This window comes from Pseudopipra pipra, chromosome 8 (assembly GCF_036250125.1).
Source record: "Pseudopipra pipra isolate bDixPip1 chromosome 8, bDixPip1.hap1, whole genome shotgun sequence".
NCBI classification, from domain to species: domain Eukaryota; kingdom Metazoa; phylum Chordata; class Aves; order Passeriformes; family Pipridae; genus Pseudopipra; species Pseudopipra pipra.
This window is the reverse complement of record NC_087556.1, coordinates 35,911,872-35,930,734: the sequence shown is the minus strand read 5'-3', so window position 1 is coordinate 35,930,734 and position 18,863 is coordinate 35,911,872. Positions and strand designations below refer to the sequence as shown.

Sequence of the window (18,863 nt, the reverse complement as noted above, 5' to 3'; positions counted from 1 at the left end):
GGCCTGAGTGCTAACTCATGCTGCTGAATGATTTCATGTAAAACTGCCTTCCTGAATTTCAGCACTATGTCTTGGAAACTGCCTGTCTATTCTGGGAAACGAATTCCACAGGAGGCTGCAGCTTTAGAAAAATCCTCTCTCCATATTTCAAGTCACTTCATAAGGAACCCCAAGCTGTTTTTTTGACACCTTTTCAGCTGCACTGGTTGCTGCACTGCTTCTCACCCTTGCTTGCTCATCCTGTTCCCTCTCTCCCTTGCTCTTCCTGAGCTGTCAGCACCACGTACTCGTGGCGTCTGTGACAAACCAGATGTCAGAGCTGATCTCTATTAGCTGCAACCCAGCAAGGATGTGTGCTGAAATCTTGAGCAGCTGGGTCCCTGGTGCTGCTTTCTCCTTCTAGTGCAAGAGAACAGAGGGGACTGGGGTGGGCTGCTCTGTATCCTTTGTCAGATTAAATATTACATACACTAGTCAACGTTGTGGCTTCTGACTGTGAGGCAAGATCTTCAAATGTATTTATGAGAGAGAAATATATTTTCTGCTTCTAATAAGTAAGGTCTACTTTGCCATTTTATCCATGATTCTTTTTACAGAGCACACTAAACCTGAAACTGAGACTTAACGTGGGTTAATAGTGTGCTACAGCCCAACCTGGTGAGAATTAAATAAATCTTGAGGTGAGGGGTTTCTTTACTTTCTTGTTGAGTCTTAGCAGATGACAAGTTGTCTTTCTTCTTCTTCTTTTCCTTCTATGAAGAGTTCTGGAAATGCCAAGCTTGTCCCAACTGAGATGCACAGATGTCTTGGAATTCCTGCCCATGCTGAAATGGTTTTAGGTTTTAAGGACATGAAAAGCTTCTCAGGCTTGATATTCTGGTGTTGCTGGTTCCTTCTTTTTTAGATTCATTAAAATGAATCTAATTCAAGTGGATTTTTGTGCCTTGAATTTTGCTAGCAGAGGTTAGGCTCATCTTTGATCTCATGGGTTAGTATTAACTAAATATTGAATGGGAAAGTGCAGACAAACTGCAACTAAAATATTTAGAACAGAAGATACTGACTTCAAATAAGAAGGGTCTGCATCTGTACCAAAGGCTTGTGTCTTTTTTCATCTGAGAATACTGTTATTCTTACTAGGTTCTTTCACAGTTCAACGGTGTGGGTGGTATTTCAGTGCTGGATGGGTGAGGAAACATTAAAACTTTTGTGTTTTGAAGTTTTAAACTCTCTCTGAACTGTGTGAAAAGGCAGCCATTTATTTGATGCGCTACCTGGGCTTTTCCAAAACAATTATTGCAGATTGAAATGAGATTTCTCCTGTTAAACACACAGGAGAGCCCTTGAAGTTGTGTTCCAGAAAGGAAGGTCATGCTCTAGATTTTAAGGTGAGAGTTTTTTTAAGACTCTTCCCTGAAGGTTTTGTGTGACTTGAGGGAACGATTTGCTGGGCAGTGGGACATTTGCTGGGTGAAAGAGTGGGACTGACAATAGGAGAATATTTTCCTTTGCTTTTCTTCCAAAGGGCTGCAGCTGCCACAGGAGCCCTGGCATTCAACAGGCTCCAGAGCAACTTCCACTCAATACTTCCCTATGGCACTTCTCAGATGGTAGAGTTTTTAATTGAAAGTAAATTCTTCAGTGCAGTAGCAAACGTCTCAAATTTAGCTTAATGGGTTTCAGAAACTCATTCTTTAGGTTTGTATATTGACACTCATGGCCCAGGGTTTGACAGAATGTGCTTTTTACCCTCAAATGTCTCAAAGATTTGAGGCTTCTGATGAAAGCTTTTTTGTTGCTGTTTAGAGGCATTGGGTTTCTTTAATGTTATAAAGAACATGAATTTTTAATGTACATAGAGGTTTTTAGAGAAGATGCAAATTTAGAGTTGCCAAATTTGTTTTTCATTAAGTGTTAAACTTGCTGTGAACTTGTGACTCAGAGTGACTCTCCTTAATGAATATTCTGGATGTTATAAAAATGTATGTTGTTATTCTAATTGAGAATATGCACGACTGTCCTGGTGTGGTAATCTTAACTTGATCTAGGATGATTTAACTCCTCTCTTTATTTAACTGAATACCAACAAAACCTTCTCCTAATTGATTTTCAATTGTGATTTAGCCACAGCACTTACTTTTGTGAGAATCACATGCAAAAAATCAGAATCAGGAACCAACACTTGTGAGATAGAAGAGGAAAACAGAGTCCATGGAGGAGGGCTGTGCTATGGATATGTGCAGGTTTTTCTCCCTTGATCTGTTTAAACCTTCTGTGAAGTGCTCTAATACCTGTCTGTGGAGTTCACCCAGCTGATGGTCACCAGTTATTTGAACTCCTCATCTCCTCATTTTATCCCTAGTTGTAAAAATCATTGCATTTTAATTGTTTTTGTAGAAAGCAAAGTAATGGAAACAGAGTATCAAGAAGAGAAGAAATTATTGGATATGTTTCTAGGGGAGGAATGTGGAAATAGTGCAAAACCTGTTTTTTATGAAAGCTCTGCTTTAGTAAACAGGAACAGTAATACTTAATTCTCAGTTGTGCTTTCTTGTTCCAAACATCTCTAATTACTTCCCCAATAAAAACTGGGAGAGAACTGTTTTCCTGAAAAACTGAAGCAAAATGAATGAAATACCAGTTGAACACTTAGCTTTTCTTTTTAAGGAAGAAGTCTTACTTGAATAGAGCCCTGAAGCAGTGTCTGCTGTGTCTCTGAAAAACTGAAAACAAGGCACTTGAACATACTTTGAGCTGGAAAACTTAAGTTCTATTTTGAGCAATTTAGCAAGTCTTTATCTCTGATAAAATATTAGAGATAGTAGGCAAAGTCATGCTGAGATGCTGAAGTAAATGGCATAAAAGATGCCAGCATTGTGCACAACAGAATTCCGAGCCAAATTTAAAAGTATGTGACTTTGCCCAAGAGGTAGTTGCAAAATGTAAATGGCAAATATGCTGGTCTGTCATTAATTGTTAACTTTCAGTTTTTCTCTTTATCTGTTGCTCAGTTTAGGGGAAAAAAGCAACTTTCCTACATATGACTGATGGTTAAGTTTTTCCCTATATTGATGTGCTTTCCAGTAATGTTTAAATGATATGTTGCTGCTTGTGATTTGATTAACTAATCAAATTGTCCCTAACAGTTAAAAAAGAAAAGAAAATAAAGAGGGAGGATATGTGTGGTGTGTGTGACACGAAATCCTTTACTCTCCGTTCCTGAAACACATGTGCCAAGTTTTTGAGTATAAGTCCCTTATTTAGTGCTGCTTGTTTCCAATCCATAATTCTTTTTGTGCTTTGAGTCTGATTAGATGGGCAATCAAAGAGGGAAGGTAATTGTGGTGTCAGAAGAACAGGTGACAGCGAGGGAAAACTTTACCTTGCTTAGACTCAGCTCACCACGCCAATGCCAGTAATTCTCTCATGGCTCTTAAGAAGCATTAACATAAGTCAGCTCAGTGATTAGCAAAACAAACTAATTTCCATAATTGTGAAATCCTTCTGCTCAGTTAATGTTTATATTTAAATTTTTGGAGGCTAGGATAGCTTTCTTGCATTCGTCTTCAGTGAGCTGCAACTGAGCAAACTTTTAATAGAGTATCCTCAGAATGAGTGAACACAGTGTTTAAGCTGTCAGTTTTGTAAGTAGGTTTGAATAAAATCTTTCTCCTTCCTGTTTGACAGTTTCCTTCTTGCAGAGTAAATAGGATTTAAAAAAAAAAATGCAGACAGCCTCCTGCTTTCTTAGCTTTCAGGGTATACCCACGAGCAACTTGAGTTTGGCTGAAACACCAGCTGAAAAAGGGAATGTGTGTTGGTGTGTAATAATATTAATCAGTGCAGTGTTGTTGCTTTTAGAAGGGTAAAAGATATTATTTCCTTTCCTGTATTGCTTCTGAGAGAGTGAGTGTTTACTGGTGCAGTTCAGCAGCGTGAAGAATTAAGAGAAGTTCTCAAGTGCATGAAAACCCCAAACCAACCAACCAAAAAACCAACCCTCTGAGCTTCAGTGGCTTGGCACACATTTGCATTTTAGAGTCCCTGCTGGGCAGTTCTCTGCACAGTATTTACAGGTTTGTGGAAGGGTTGGGAGGAGCTGATCCTGATTTCTAGCAGTTGAAATGCATCTGGCAGCTCATTGCACACTTTTAGCCACCTGCATCAGTGGTTTCTAAAAGGGGGTGCAGGATGAAAATATTTTATACCATTAAAAAGATAAGAGAAACACCATTTTAGAAGTGTTTTATTTCACCCTGGGTTTTGTACGTTTTATAATGTGTTTAATATTAGTACAGTAGGGCATGTCAATAATTTATAAATAAATACCTGTATATTTGGTGTGAGTGCTAAAATATTTCTTCTCCTGGCGTGGAAAAGTGATAAAGTTTGGAGGCCACTGATCCACAGGGTCAAGTTGTGTTTGGAGCAAACAACTGGGAGCAGCAGTTTGTTGCCACTTCCAGTACAGGAGTTCCTTGTGCAATCCCATGTAACACTGGATACTCTCCAGACAACTGAACATTTTCCGCATGTTTTCCAGTTTCCCAAGCGGTGCCTGGTGACTCGGGGGATTTTATGGCTGCAGCAGAACACAAAGAAGTGTTTCTCTCTCAGAACGAGTAGTAAGGATTCCTTTTTCTTAGGTGCTTTCTCTGGGACTTGCATCCTGCTTTTGCAGCAGTAACACGAACTTGTATTTTCTGCTCCCATCCCTGCTGCTTTTAAAGTTAAGGCTTCATGACAATTAAGAGCTTGTAATACTAAGTATCTTTCTGCAAGTAGCTTAAATACAAATGTAGCAATCTGTGTTGAAAGGAAAACGCAATTAGCCTAAGTTTCGTTTGCATAAGTAGTACTTTATTTCCTCCAAGAGAAAGAAGTTCAACTTTATACTCTTAAGTCTTCCCAGTTAATTTGTAATCTCTTAATCCTGGCTAATATTTCAGAACACTGTTCAAAGATGAGCTGGAACTTGGAAACAGACTTTCTTTTGAAAAGCCACAAAAGGTCATAAGGGTCAAAAAACTCTAATAATAAAAAGTCTTGCCGTTGTCTTTGATCTAAAGCAGACACAATTTAAAGAAAAAAAATCAAATCTATTTAAAAATAGGATTGAAGTTTTCTTCCTGCAAATTAACCCTTCAGGTGCTGAAAGTTACATGAGCAGAGCAGAATGATTTATTTGATATACAGTGAGTTATTTTACTTCTGCTGTGTAAATATCTATTGCTTGTGCTGAGGGGTGAAAAATGATTGAGATCTGCTGTTCTGTCAGATTGTGGGAAGAGTCTTTAAGCAATGGCTTGTGTTTGTGTGTGTGTTCATACACTCACACATAACCTGGGCTGTGTTCAGGGCCGTGGTGTGTGGTTTTTATCTGAGCACAGTGACAGGAAACACTTTCTAGCTGAGGTCTGTTCCTGAAGGCCAAGGAAGGCTGAGGGAGATAAGAGGTGTATCCCCTCCAAGCTGCAGCAAGGTTGACAGATAAATCATAGAATCACTTGGGTTGGAAGGGACCTCAGAGATCATCAAGTCCAACCCTTGATCCAACCCCGCCGTGGTTCCCAGCCCATGGCACTGATGCCACATCCAGTCTGTCCTTAAACACCTCCAGGGATGGAGAATCCACCCCTTCCCTGGGCAGCCCATTCCAGTACTTGATCACCCTCTCTGCAAAGAAATTCTTTCTAATACCCAACCTCCCCCTCCCCTGGCACAGCTGCAGACCCAGCCCTCTTGTCTTGCTGAGAGTTGCCTGGGAAAAGAGACCAACCCCCCCTGGCTCCCCGCTCCTGTCAGGGAGTTGCAGAGAGTGAGGAGGTCTCCCCTGAGCCTCCTCTTCTCCAGGCTGAACAGCCCCAGCTCCCTCAGCCTCTCCTCACAGCACTTGTGCTCCAGTCCCTTCCCCAGCCTCGTTGCTCTCCTCTGGACCTGCTCCAGCCCCTCCATGTCCTTCCTGAGCTGAGGGCCCAGAACTGGACACAGCACTCCAGGGGTGGCCTCACCAGTGCTGAGTCCAGGGGCAGAATCACTGCCCTGGCCCTGTTGGCCACCCTGTTCCTGAGCCAGGCCAGGATCCATTGGCCTTCTTGGCCACCTGGGCACACTCTGGCTCCTGTTCAGCTTCCTATCAATAACTGCAGCTCCGTGATGGACTGAGGCAAACACCAGCTCAGGAGTATGGGCTGGGTTCAAGTGGTTACAACTGAAATGGTTTTTCCTCCTGCTTTCTCCCCAAAGGAAGCTGACAGCTCTTCTCCAGACACAATCCTTCTGTGTTTATCCCAAAGCAGCAGTTTGTTTGTTTTCTTGTCAGAATTTGTGCCTGACCTTGGACCAGCTCAGCTGGTGGTGGTGGATCGGAGAAAGAGCCAGAAAGCAGTTTTGGCTTTTGATACACTTCCAAGTTGCTTTTGTATCACCTTTATCAGCGTTATGTTTGTGTAACCACAGAGCATTAAAGAAACTTTATCTGGTGTTTGGTGGCCCTGCATCTCTGCTGGTGAGCTCTGAGGGGGGGCGGGGAAGGAATCACATCAAAGCTGCTTTTGTTCAGAATTTGTGACGGAAGCTCCATTGTGCTGCAGCTACAATGCTGATACAATCACTGTGAGTGGTAAATGTGTTGTCAGGGATCCTTAATCTCTGACGGGAATCAGCAAAAAGAGGCAACATTTATTTCAATAGCGTGAATTTAGTTAGTGGGATAAGGGAAGGAATGGGCAATTTTGTGCCTCAGGATGGAGACTTGGTAAGCAAGGACATACCTCAGAGTGTTGTGGGCATGTGTTCAGGCCTGTCAAACTGGCAGTTCTCTCAAATTAAAATATACTGAGGACAGCAGAGAACTCCTCCAGTCAGGGAAAATCTTCCAAGGAGCTCGACTCACTGCTCATAGTGACTCTTTCTGGACAGAGATGCTCTGAAGGACAATGACAATTTTGAGACTGCTCCTTATCACCAGCACAATACTGTAAGAAGTCTGTTTCAACAACATTGTGTTGCAGTTTAAGGTTGATAAGTCTTTGTTCCTGGCTATTTGAGGTTCCAGAGACCACTGGTGTGACATCTCCAGGAAGATAAGTTTGTGTGGGGAAACAAGAGTAACTGTGTTGATAAAAATTGTATTTCACGCTATGTCTCAAAACATTCGGTCTGTTTTGGGTGTAGAGGAAAGTCTGGTGTTTCCTTTGATAGGGCCTTGGGGTAGTTAATTCTTATTGATAGGCATTTCTGTTAAAAAGAAATAAAAATCAAACTCAGAATGTGTTTTTGTTTTTTAACATTCAGCAGTCAGAAATGTATGCTACCCTAAAACTTTCAACTGAGGATTTTCATTTTTGTTTTGTATGGTTACTTTCCCCCTTGGCTTTAAAAAGCTGTGGATACCTTTTATAACACGTATCACTGTCTACTAACTTATGCTGCCTCTTAAATTCTGTTGTATTTTACTGTCAAAGAATAATCTCCTACAGGAGATGTATTTAAAATAATTTACATAAGCCAAGATTAAGTGGTTATAATTTTCAAAGATGCAAGATAGTGGCTGGAGGTTGCTGCTGCCAGATTTGCCAGACAGACTCAATGGCTGCAAGAGAACAATCTTGACGAATTTAAAGTGTTAGAAGTTAGAGACAGCTTCTTCCTATCTGGAATAAATAGGACTGCACTTGACATGAAACCCCATTTTCTTTGGGGGTGTGTGGGGGAATGATATTTAAACCTTTCAGTTTGTTTGGTTCATCCATCCCACATTTCCAGAGTTCACTCTTCAAGAGCAAGAGGTTCATGTGGGTATTTACTGTTGTGGTATTTATTCAGCATGAGTGGGTGTTGGCTCTGAGCTGAGATATGGCTGTCACACAGGAAGCTGAACTATAACCAGTAACAAAGCTCTAATCAGAAGGTTGGAACCAGATATGTTTTTATTTTGTTAAAACAGCTTGCTTGCTTTGATGCTGTCACACATACTTTCCTATAGAAAGTTCTCTGGAAATAGTGTAAGAAAAAAAATAAATCCTGTGACACTTTCACCAAAGGAAGTCAGTGTGATTCCACAATTGGTATTTTTTCCACAGCCAGCAGGCATTTCTCTTTGCATCTAAGTTTTCTTGGACACTGAAAAAAAAATGTTAATCTCCTCAAATGTTGCTAAATACGTGTGGGGTTTTTTTCCATATGTCCTGCCTCCCCCATAGAAAATTTTCTTAAAACAGTCAGCCTTCAGCAGTAGTAGTTTGAGAATCACACTTGTCTCAAGAGCTGGTGCTGCCCAGCTGGTGGATCCATATTTGCTGTCTTTAAACTCTTAAAGTGGAATGTGCATTTAACTCCAAATACATGCTCCTCTTTTCCAAAGCTTGTCTGTGCTTTCAGTTAATGTTTAGAGCCATTTCTCACTGTGCCTCTACTCCTGGGGTGGTTGTATTCCTGTGGAAGTCTTGGATATGGTGTGTTATATCTAGGGCTACCTCTGCTGTCTGTACAGTCCCTGATACCAGTTTTCTTATGTCCTTTTCTCAGACAAGTCACTCTTGTTTCCTTATACCTGTAATTAGACCAAAATATTTTCTCATTGTTTTAATTGCTTGTAAGCTACTAGAAGAAAACATCACTTGCTCTCCAGAGCTTTCCCCCCAATATCTCTTGTCATGGCAGGAAATGAGTGTTTTAAACAGCCTCAGGTGGTGGTCTGGGTTCCTGGCTTTGGGACTGCCATGGTAGACCTTCCCTGGTTTGGTTCTTTAAATTCCTCCCATGCCTGGCTTTTTTTTGGCTGCCTGGTGTCTCTGGCTGGTTTCTGGCTGTCACAGGGGAACCCAAATGTGAAAGGCAGTTGCAAAAGCAGCGAGAGGCAGATGAAGTGTGAGACAGTGCAGCTCTAGGAGAGTCCCGAAAGGCCCAGCTGGGATTGTGTGGGTGAACCGGGAAAGAAGGTGGAAGACTTGGGAGTGAGGGAAGCTGTCTGGGTTCCTCTTTGCTGTAAATCTGATTTCCCTCTCAGCACACAGATGCTGTTGTGTGTCACTGGGAGTGGAAGTGGGCTCAGGCTGTTCCAGAACTTGGTCTGTATGAGCACAAGTCTCCGTCAGGAGGATACAGGATGTGTTTTAGTCCTTCAGCAAGGCCTGAGGGCAAATCAAACTGTTCACTGTCATGCCCACTGTCACTGATTTCCTGGTGCTCCACTCTCTGGATTAGTCTCCTGAAGAAGTTCATTTGATTCCTACATTCTGTGCCTCCCAAGTAACTCAGCCCTGCTCCAGTGGGACGGGAAGAACAGGAGTTTGGTTCAGGCTGGTCCCACACTGCAGCTCTGCCCTGCTCCTGCAAACATTGCTTTAAATTCTGCCACTGGGGGCTTTTAGCTCTTGCTTGTGCACAGGCACATGTGATCTGTCCCATTTAATCAGTTCATTCCAGATCTACCCTGACTTCAGTGGTTTTTGTTGATCTCATGGAAATGCTCATCTTTAATGGGTCTGGTGTATTATTAAAGGTTATGCTGAAAGTTAGAAAAAAAAAAAAAGACGTGTTCTTGGAATATCAAATTCTCAATTACAAAGTTTCAAGGAGGGTACAATGCTTTAAAATAAGTGTGTGAAAATAATCACACTATCAGTTGTCACCTGCAGATCTCAGACTTCCAAGAAGAAACCAAGGTCTCATAGATAAAGTATATGTAGGTAGATGATTTGTACTCTTACACTATATGACCTTTTCCTTTCAAATATTCATCTACGTACACCAATAGCTAAGATACTTAATTTGTCTGGGTGTTAAAACTGGAGAAACTCTTTTTACCTTGGAACAAGGGCATTTTGGTAGATAAGAACAAACTTGTCCTTTGTGGTACAGAAAAACCTCTTCTCCTTTGGGCTTTTTCTGTACTACAGAGATATTACTTGCTTTTAAGGATTTGTTTTCACTTTAAAGATTTGAGTTAGGAATTTTATTCTCTCCCCCACTCTTGAATCCTTGAACAGGTACTACACTATTAGAAACTCTCATTGCCTTCTGCTTTCTCTTCTGCTTCCTATGTGTTTCACTGGAATTTAACAGCAGGAGAACCAGAAACCTAAACCTTAACCTTTTGTACTTCGATATTCCATGTAACTGTGGAGAGTTTAACAGAAGAGGAAGTGTGTGTGTGCATGTTTATGGAAAGAGGATGTGAAAGTAATAGTACTGGGATACTCTGGGAGGGAGCTGGGGTTGAGAGTTGCCATCTGCTGCCTTTTTGAGGCTCTGTAGTTAACTTGGTGACCTGTATTCCATTTCACTATAGCCATGTCAAGTTTTGGTTACATTACAAATTCAGCTGGATATTAAAAGAATTAAATCTCCATTAAACACATTACTGTAGCCCTAAGCTACTTCTTTCCCCCCCTCAAACATCTGGGAAATATCTGGGGTAGGGCTTTAAGTTGGAAACTTAGTAATTTGGTCATAGCTAAGCAGAAATGGAAGAGCCTGTGCATCATCTTATTGTGGGAATTATGATGGGTTTTCTACCCTCTGAGGTGGGCAAAGTGGAGAAGATGACCATCACTGGGTTAACTGTCCTGTTGAGTTTGCTTTTCAAAAACAGGAGCTTTGTTCTTTTTTGCAGCCACTGATCTTCTGTTGGCTTGGAATCCCATTTGCCTGGGCCTGGTAGAGGGAGTCATTGGTAAAGTTCAGCTTCATACAGGTATGTGGTTAGTTCTGTTTTGATGGTTTTTTTTAATTCTGTTATGTTTTTTTTATTATTTATTTTGTTTACTGCTAAATTTGTTTTAAAGTCTGTGGTATTACAGATAATACTGCATAGCTCAAATGGAATGATGTAGTATTCTATACACTGGAGGAATACTTCCCAAATATATGAACTTGTCAGAGTGATTATATTATAGTTGATTATATTATAATGCAAATTCCCCCTGTTCTCCAGTGTGTGTGTTTTGGTTTGACACTCATGTGAAAATAGAGAACTGCATTTGCAAATAGTAGAAACTTGTATTTGAAGGCCTATCTGAGGCTCTGTGTGAGATTTATAAAATTCTTAAGCCCCTTTTGAATAATCCTTTCGAGGAGATTCTCGTTGTTCTACTGCAGTACAAGAACTAATGATGGAAGTTTTAACAAAAGGATAAGGCTTGAATTCTCAGTGCTGTATAAAAACCTGAAGTATAATTGCTACATTGGTAGATGAATTTTGGAAAGCAAAAGGAACACTTTAAACTTGTTTGTAGGTAAATGACAGAGCTATAAAATTAAAGCAGGTGTAGAATTCATTGGTATTTTAATGATAAGCCTGTTTCTAACTGATAGTAGTAGTGTTTTCCTTTAAAATAAGGTCAGTGCTCCTTTGGCTTTATCAGCTGCAAATCCCTGAAGCTGTAATAAATATTTATTTTGATATAAACCAGCTGATACTTCTGCCAGTGGAGCTCTGGATATCTATTTACTGGCAGGTAGGAAAGGTAGCCATAAACACTTGCTGTGTGCCATTCTTTTGTTGAGTGCATTTCAAGTAGTGCCTGGCAATATGATCAATACAGGTAAAGTTTCAAGTGTGTTCCAGGAGAGCAGGATGTGCTGGAATGGATCAGATGGATGTTTGTGTTCTGTTGGATAGAAACAGCTGAGTCAGGGTGGCAGTGGCACAAATGGAAAACAGGGACTGGAACACAGGAGCAGTGTTGTTGGTCAGCCCAGTTCTGGGAATCACATGGCTCTGGAGTTACTGTGACCCCAGGGTCACATGGGAGTCATGGCTCAGAGCCCACCTCTCCATGAAGTTCATGATCACGTCCTCTTTCCAGCTGCATCTCTCCATCTTAGAGTTTCACCTGATATTTTGGTCTGTGCTCATTCCACAGAGCTGTTCACCCACCCCTTGGAGCCATTTAGATTTGGCTCCCCACCAATTCCCCAAATCCCACTGAAAGCCCTCTCCCCTTATATGAAGGAAAGGGAAGAGGGGAAAAGGAACCAAAAGACCCAAAATAAACTGAACTAAAGCAGTGTGTGTATATATATATATATATAAACTTATATATGATTGCAAAAAAAACCCCAAACTATTTACATATAAGAAAGAGAAAACCCCAACACCTCACAGCCAAAACAGAAAACCCCATAGCAGATATACACAGCTAATAAAGAACTAACAAACCAAAATTTTAATTCTTTCTTCAAGAAGACAAAAGCCACTGTAGCAGATCTCTCCACTGGGATTGGGAGAACAACAGGCCCCAGCAGGGCTCACTCCTGGATAAGGGACCTGCTGTCTGCAATCCAGTGGAAGATAAGAGGGCAGACCCTCCCCTCTCCTTGTTTATGCTCTTGCTTACGTACAAAATAGGATGGAATACTGGGACATGAGCACTTCCCTAGTTTTGACCTGGTCACCAGGAAGGCCTAAACCCCAAACCACTCCCCCCCTTTTCAGATCTGATGATATGAAGCGGTTCAGTCTCTGCCATCTCCCTTTCTCTGCTCCTCACCCAGGTTCTCTGTGCTGTTCAGCATGTGCTGGTCATGATGAATGATGGCTGAGCTCCAGTAATGACCTCTCACTGCTCTGGGGAAATGCTCAGCGATTGCTTTTGGTTTTTGTTTGTGTGGGGTGTGGTGGTTTTGTTTTTTAAACCAAGCACTTGGGTGCACAAAAGCCTTGCCCCCCCTTCTCTCTAGGGAGTCTGGTATAAAAGCCTTTTGAGGGGGGAGATCTCAAGTACTTTTTGGAAGGTTTTAGTATATTATGGCAACTGAATGCCCTTGCATGTGTGCTTATTGTGAGGTGCTTCCTCTGCTTATGAAATGTGAGTTGAAACTTTCCCCAGCTGTGACACCTTAACAAGTGTCAGCTTGCTGTTGTCATGCAGATTATCAGGTAATAAGCCTGATATCTGCTCTTCTTTCCATGTGTCCTATGGAGCTGTTGCATCAATAGTGCTCATCCAGGCATTCCACTCAGCTGCTGCTGAGGGCAGTGGGAATGTTTTGTTTGGTCTCTGCCTTGTGCAGGTGACACCACCATTGCCTGTTCTTCTTGTTGTAGATATTCTGGTGTTTAGTGATGCCACTGCCCTGCAAATGATGTTTATTTTCTACCATTAAACGTCTGAAGAAAGAGAACCTCCAGCTATTTGTCCTTGTCTCCTGCTGCCTTGACCTTGCTGACATTTGCTGATAAGTGTTCTCCCTTAGGTGAAGTCCCAACAAGGGGCTGGCTGAGACGTCTCCCAGAGATCTCTTGAAGCCTGTTATTGTCAATGAACTCCCACTTGATCCTGTTCAAGTGTAGTTGGATGTTTCCCTCTGGCCGAACCATCCAGCAGTCTGTAACAGTAACCTGTCTTCATTACTTATTCTGGTATCAATCTTTGTCACCTGGAAACTTTATCAGCAGGAGTTGTATAAATATTTAACATTGCTGGACCATTATCTCCAGACTTGGAGCTCTGTGCTGCAGGGGCTGGGTGAAATGTTTTTTTCACAGACCTGACCTGCAACAGGAGGACTTGCTGCTCTGATTTCTTCTCCCCTGCCCTCAGGTTATTAACATCAGAACACTTAATTTGAAATCCTTTTGGTGAACAGGAGTCCTGTATGGGCTTGTCCTGCTCAGAACTCTGTTATTAGCTATTATTGGAAAGGAATATTGGTGTGTTTTAAAAATGCTTAGCACATCTGACTAATGCTGGAAACTTTAAATGCCTTTTTAGGTGTTGAAGTTGCTACCAGTAAAGCTGTCACTAACCCTATGTGCACTTTAATGTCTTGGGCATAGATCCTTATATGTTCTTGAAAGATTTGCTCATGGCAGAAATGCTGGAGTGGTCTAACACAACCTTGAAATGTCCCTGTAACCAATCTTGGGCTGTCTGTAATTTAGCATTGAAACACCCTTGCCAATGTGCTGTAACTAGGGATGGGATTTAATTTACTCTTAATCTTACAGGTTTTATTGCTTGACTTGTACAAAAGAATCTGCAGGGCAGCTTCTGCCAGGGAAGCAGTCTCATAGGAACCAGCAAGCCAGTATTACATGGCTTATTTTTTTAATTCTTTAAAGAATTTTTGACATGAGTCAGTTGTATAACTGAAAATAACTGTATACTCACACTGGAGAGGAAAGTCTAGTGAAAGTACCATTTGGTTCTTCCCCAAACTGAATTTCCTTAAACATCCAGGTTTTTTGTTTTTGTTTTTTTTTTTTTGGGAGGGGGGGAATTCCAACCCAAACAATAAAACCTTGATTGAATATTGGAATATAAGGATGTGATTGCTTACCATTTGCTGGCCTTTCCTAAGATAACTTGTAAGAAAACACAGAGTAACAGTGGGAATGGCAGGAAAAGGATTTTAGGATGTCCTGTGGAGCTGTTACTGAAGCAGATCACTGCACATTTTCTGGTAAAGGTGTACAATTCATTCTATCTTTGCATGATCTTCCCAGATAGAGGCCAGCACATCTCTTGCATAAAGTGTCTCCTTTACAGAATATTAATTTTGTTGCCAAGGTTCCATAGACTCTGTAAACAGGAGGGAAGTGGAGTTCTTCCTTCCCTATCCCCAGGAAAGGAAAGCTTTTTTTGTCAGCATGCCTCTGAATCTTGATAGAAACAACTGTTCAGCATCTGAAATCTCTCCAGTGATATGGAACTGAACTTCCAACAGCTTAAAGCATTCTTTCTGCATGCAGCCAATTTTTTAAGTTGTTCAAGTAACAGAAAGGATGAAAGTGGTAGCACAGAATTTCTTGGCTAAAATCAAAATACTTGTAAAAAGCAGCATTTTTAGTAAACTCCTGTACAGTTTAAGAAAAGCTGCTGCAAAGGCATTTGGGGGAAACTAAATGCTGGATTGTTTGGGAAGTGTTAGAGAAGAACAGCAGTGCTGTGCTGACAGTGTTGAAGCAACAGAGGAACTAAATTTCCATTTCAGTGCAGAATGGGAGGTAATAGCTTCCTTTAGATACAGTATTTTAAGGTAGTTTTTGCCATCTGCTCTACCACAGTTCATGAAACACTACAAATGAACATTTGATTCTGAGAGATGATTTCAAACATGCTCTCCTCTGGACTGGCACACAGTTGGGGTGTTCTGTACACCCCATACCTCACACACTGAGTAGGCAACTGAGTTCTGTGGAACTGCCTTTTTTTTTATTGTGCTGCAGAAGCACATATTCTGTGCTGGGATTCAGTTATTTAGATATTGCTGGTGATTATAATGTGCTGCTTTTATGGCTATTGTTGAAGCTTTTACTTCAGGGCATACTTTATCTGCATAATTACTTCCTGACTGTTTGCTTTTGATCTGCTGGGGAATTCTTGTTTTCTTTGAATGTTCTGTGGCTCTGGCTATAATACAAAGAGTTTTGAAATGCACACCAGGATGACATTTGAGTGCATTTTAAAAAATGACAAAGGGATACAGAACTGCTTGGTTTATTAAGCTCTTAAGTTCTTGTTTGCTGTTGCCAGGGTTTGTCAATATAAGGTCAAGTGAAGAGTAGGCAGAGATTTTTCTTTTCCATTTTTTTTGCTATGGCATATCTGCTCAGAAATACCTTTACCTTATCCTTATTTCCAGTAGAGCTCTCCTGGTTAATTCACTGGAGCTCTAGATGGTCTCCTTGCTTAAAAGAGTACCTGCTTTGTCTGACATACACTGGTGATCTCACAGGAGAAAGTTGTGTGGCCAACCTTCCATAGGTGGGAATAGATGAGATTACAGGACTCCCCAACAGGAATATCTGTCTGGATGCCCTATTGTATTACCCTTCTGCTAAGCTTGGATTGCCCTGGGCTTCCAGAGACTGTTGTTTTTGGCTACTAAAAAGCAATACAGGAAAGGGCAGGCCTTCTTTTTAGGTGAAGTGATGGGCATCTTCATCTCTTGCTGGTGTTTTTGGCAGCATTTCAGTTTCTCCTTTGTAAAAGCATTTTCCTATTCATTGGTCTGTTCACTTGCACAGAACCTGTCCTGTTTTCCTCAGCTTCCTTTTTCTTGTTTCCATCTTACCCCTGTGGTTGCTGGAGGCAAAGGCAGGTGTTCCCCAAGTCATGTTCCCTGTACCTGTACAGAAAAAACTGTTCCAGCACCTGCTTGGCAGTGAGGATGACTGTCTTGGTGGCATTTGCTGTCACTCTCTTGTCCTTTTTTGTTATCCTGTGACCAGTTTTTAGGAGACTGTGCCTATATGACAGCTTTGGAGTAACCTGGTGCAACCTCAGAGCTTGAGCAGGGTGACATCCTGGGATCCCTTCTGGCCTGACTTGTGTCTGATCCTGCAGGGATTAGGATTCTGCTGCTGTGTTCAGGAACAGTGCATTTCATTCTCCTTCCCCTCCTCCCTTTTTGGGAGGCACCCTCTGGTTCTCACAGCACATTTGTGACTATGAGGACCTGAAATTTTTAAAGGCTTCTTAGTGCCCAACGTAAGCAAGTCTTTTTTTTTCTAAAGATAGTGATGTAGAATCAAAGTAAGGAGTGGAGTGTCACAGCACACAGTTGTCTGTTTGCAATGACTATTCCTTTTCTTCAGATAAAAGGCACTGCTGGGTTTTTCTGTGTTTCTCTTAAGCACTCAGAGGATAAAATGCTGTTTAGAATTTACTGAGCAAGGAGAACAGGCTTTGTATTTGCCATAAAGCTGCTCAATAGACTTTTCAAAGGCTGTGTATCGTATTCAAAGGCACAATACATGACACAATCTGCCATCACAAGGGTGGAAGCATATTCAGGTCTGCCATAGCAGGCTTTTTATGTCTTTACATGAACTTTTCAGTTCAACTCCGTTGGTTTCTTCTCAACTGGGAGAAATGCTAAGTGTGTATGTTTTTGTGAAGACTTTCTGTGGCTTTTCCATCTCTCTTAACAGAACTTTTGATTCCTAAAAGACCAGCATACAACTGACATGCTGCTGCTGTAACCAAGGGATTAAAATCCAGGAATGTCCAGGCACTATTCAGCAGTCAGTGGGAGTGTTTGTTGCTCTGTTTCCCTGCCTCACTGAAGTGTTGATGCTGTAACTGCAAGTGCTGTAAATTAAATGTGTGTATGACACGCACCAATATCTTCATTAATTTTTATCCCATTAATTCCTCTACCATTTCATGCATATTACTTCAGGAATGATTCATGAGGCTTTTAACACATATAAACTGCTTCATGCTGCAGCCCATGTTTGCCCACCAGATTTCTGAACTCAGGAGCCTTGTGATCAGCTGTTACCTGTGTCTGTCTTGTTTGCTGCTTGATGCACAACAGAGGTTGTAAAGGGAAAATCTTTTATTTCTCTCTGAGCTCCAGCTGTTCTCAAATTTTCCTGCCAGTGGTGACATTGGTGGGGTTGTGCTTCATCCCCAGAGATTGCTGATGGCTGGAGATGAAGCAGGGGTAGCTTTACCTCTAATAAGCCTATGAAATAGTTAATCTTATTGTATTACAGGCTGAATAAGTATTTTTTAGAGTTTGTTTTTTTTTATTGCAATGCATAATGACAAATCACAGCAACAGTGAATCATCACTCACTGGAGTCTTCTGGTCAAATGGTTCCTGGCAGGGGTTTTACACTGGGGAGAAGCTTCTGGCAAACTTATCAAAGTAAATGCCTGACAAGACAAATAAAAGCATCTACTAATCTCTTTTTTTTTCCCAGATTTACCATGGTGGCTGCTTTTGATTCGTCAGAAAGCTTTGATTGGCAAACTCCCTGGAGATCACGAGGTTTGCAAAATAACAAAGATAGCTGTGATTCCACTCTCTGAAACAGAACCTCAGGACCTGGAGTTGGAGGTATGACAGTGCTCAAGGAATTCTGACCTTCCTCCTTCTGCTTCAGTGAAATTTGAACGTGAAATAAAACTTATTTTTTTTCCTGGTTGTGGTTTTTTAAATAACATTTTTCGATTAAAAGTATTTTTTAAACAGAAATCACAAGTTCTGCTACGGAGGGAAGTTACAATAAAATTGTCCCTAGATTTCATAAAGCTTATTGAGAATACAACACTGAACTAGGAGAAAGTATTTTTTTTTTTTAATAGATGCTCTTGCTCTCATCTGATTTGGGAATCTTAATTCTAGAACTTGGTTATAGAATAACCAAGTGAGTGATACCAATTTACAGTGTAACTTGGGTGGGAAGCTGAGGTGGGTCTGGATACTCAAGTCATGTCAAACTGAGGCAGACATCCTCACAAGCACAGGAGAAAGTGCCTTTTATAAAAAACACAGGAAGAATGAGGCTCTAGATTGAAACCTGCCTGTTCCTCCTGTATTTCAGTGTCTCCCTTAGGTTTGTGAACATCCAAGTCTTGATTTTTGTGGGCTTTAATTACATTTTTTTGGGACTTTTTAAAGAGTATCTAATTATTGGCTTTAATTCAATGTCATTATTTAGCTTTGTAAAAAGCACCATTTTGGGATAAACAAGCCAGAGAAGATAACACAGTCCCCAGATGACACAAAATTTCTGCTGAAGACTCTGACTCAAATTAAATCAAATGTGTCTGCTCCAAATAAAAAGAAGGTAAAGTTTTCTACTGTTTCTTTGGGTTTTTTTTTCATAATGTTTGCTGTATAATTCCAAGGTTGTGATGGATGATCAAATGGAGTACTAAGACCTTAAAGAACTAGTGAAAAACTGCAGAATGTGGAACTGCTGTCTTGATGCTCAGTTTAATTTTTTTGACTTTATTATCTGTGGCAATTCTATGATTTTTTTTGTGTTTTGCAATTACATAATTTTGGCAGAATTGCTGATAGAGTTCCTTCTTACCAGGATTACCTTCTGCTGGGATTCTAAACTTCTACAAATTGTTCTGCATAAGCATCTCTCTTACAACACAGAATTGGAG

At 41.0% G+C, this 18,863-nt stretch overlaps 1 protein-coding gene across 4 annotated transcripts in view; it reads left to right on the top strand.

The window, feature by feature from the left end:
* Window positions 1–18,863, top strand: part of INPP5F (inositol polyphosphate-5-phosphatase F) — a 278,232-nt gene that overhangs the window by 240,098 nt on the left and 19,271 nt on the right. For 3 of the 4 annotated variants that reach the window (XM_064663652.1, XM_064663653.1, XM_064663655.1), the window contains exons 2-4: window positions 10,619–10,699; window positions 17,666–17,802; window positions 18,407–18,535. The exons of the other annotated variant lie outside the window; for it this stretch is intronic. In XM_064663652.1, coding sequence (XP_064519722.1) covers window positions 10,619–10,699; window positions 17,666–17,802; window positions 18,407–18,535 — 347 coding nt within the window. The remainder of the gene's footprint in view (window positions 1–10,618; window positions 10,700–17,665; window positions 17,803–18,406; window positions 18,536–18,863) is intronic. 4 annotated transcript variants of the gene reach the window in all.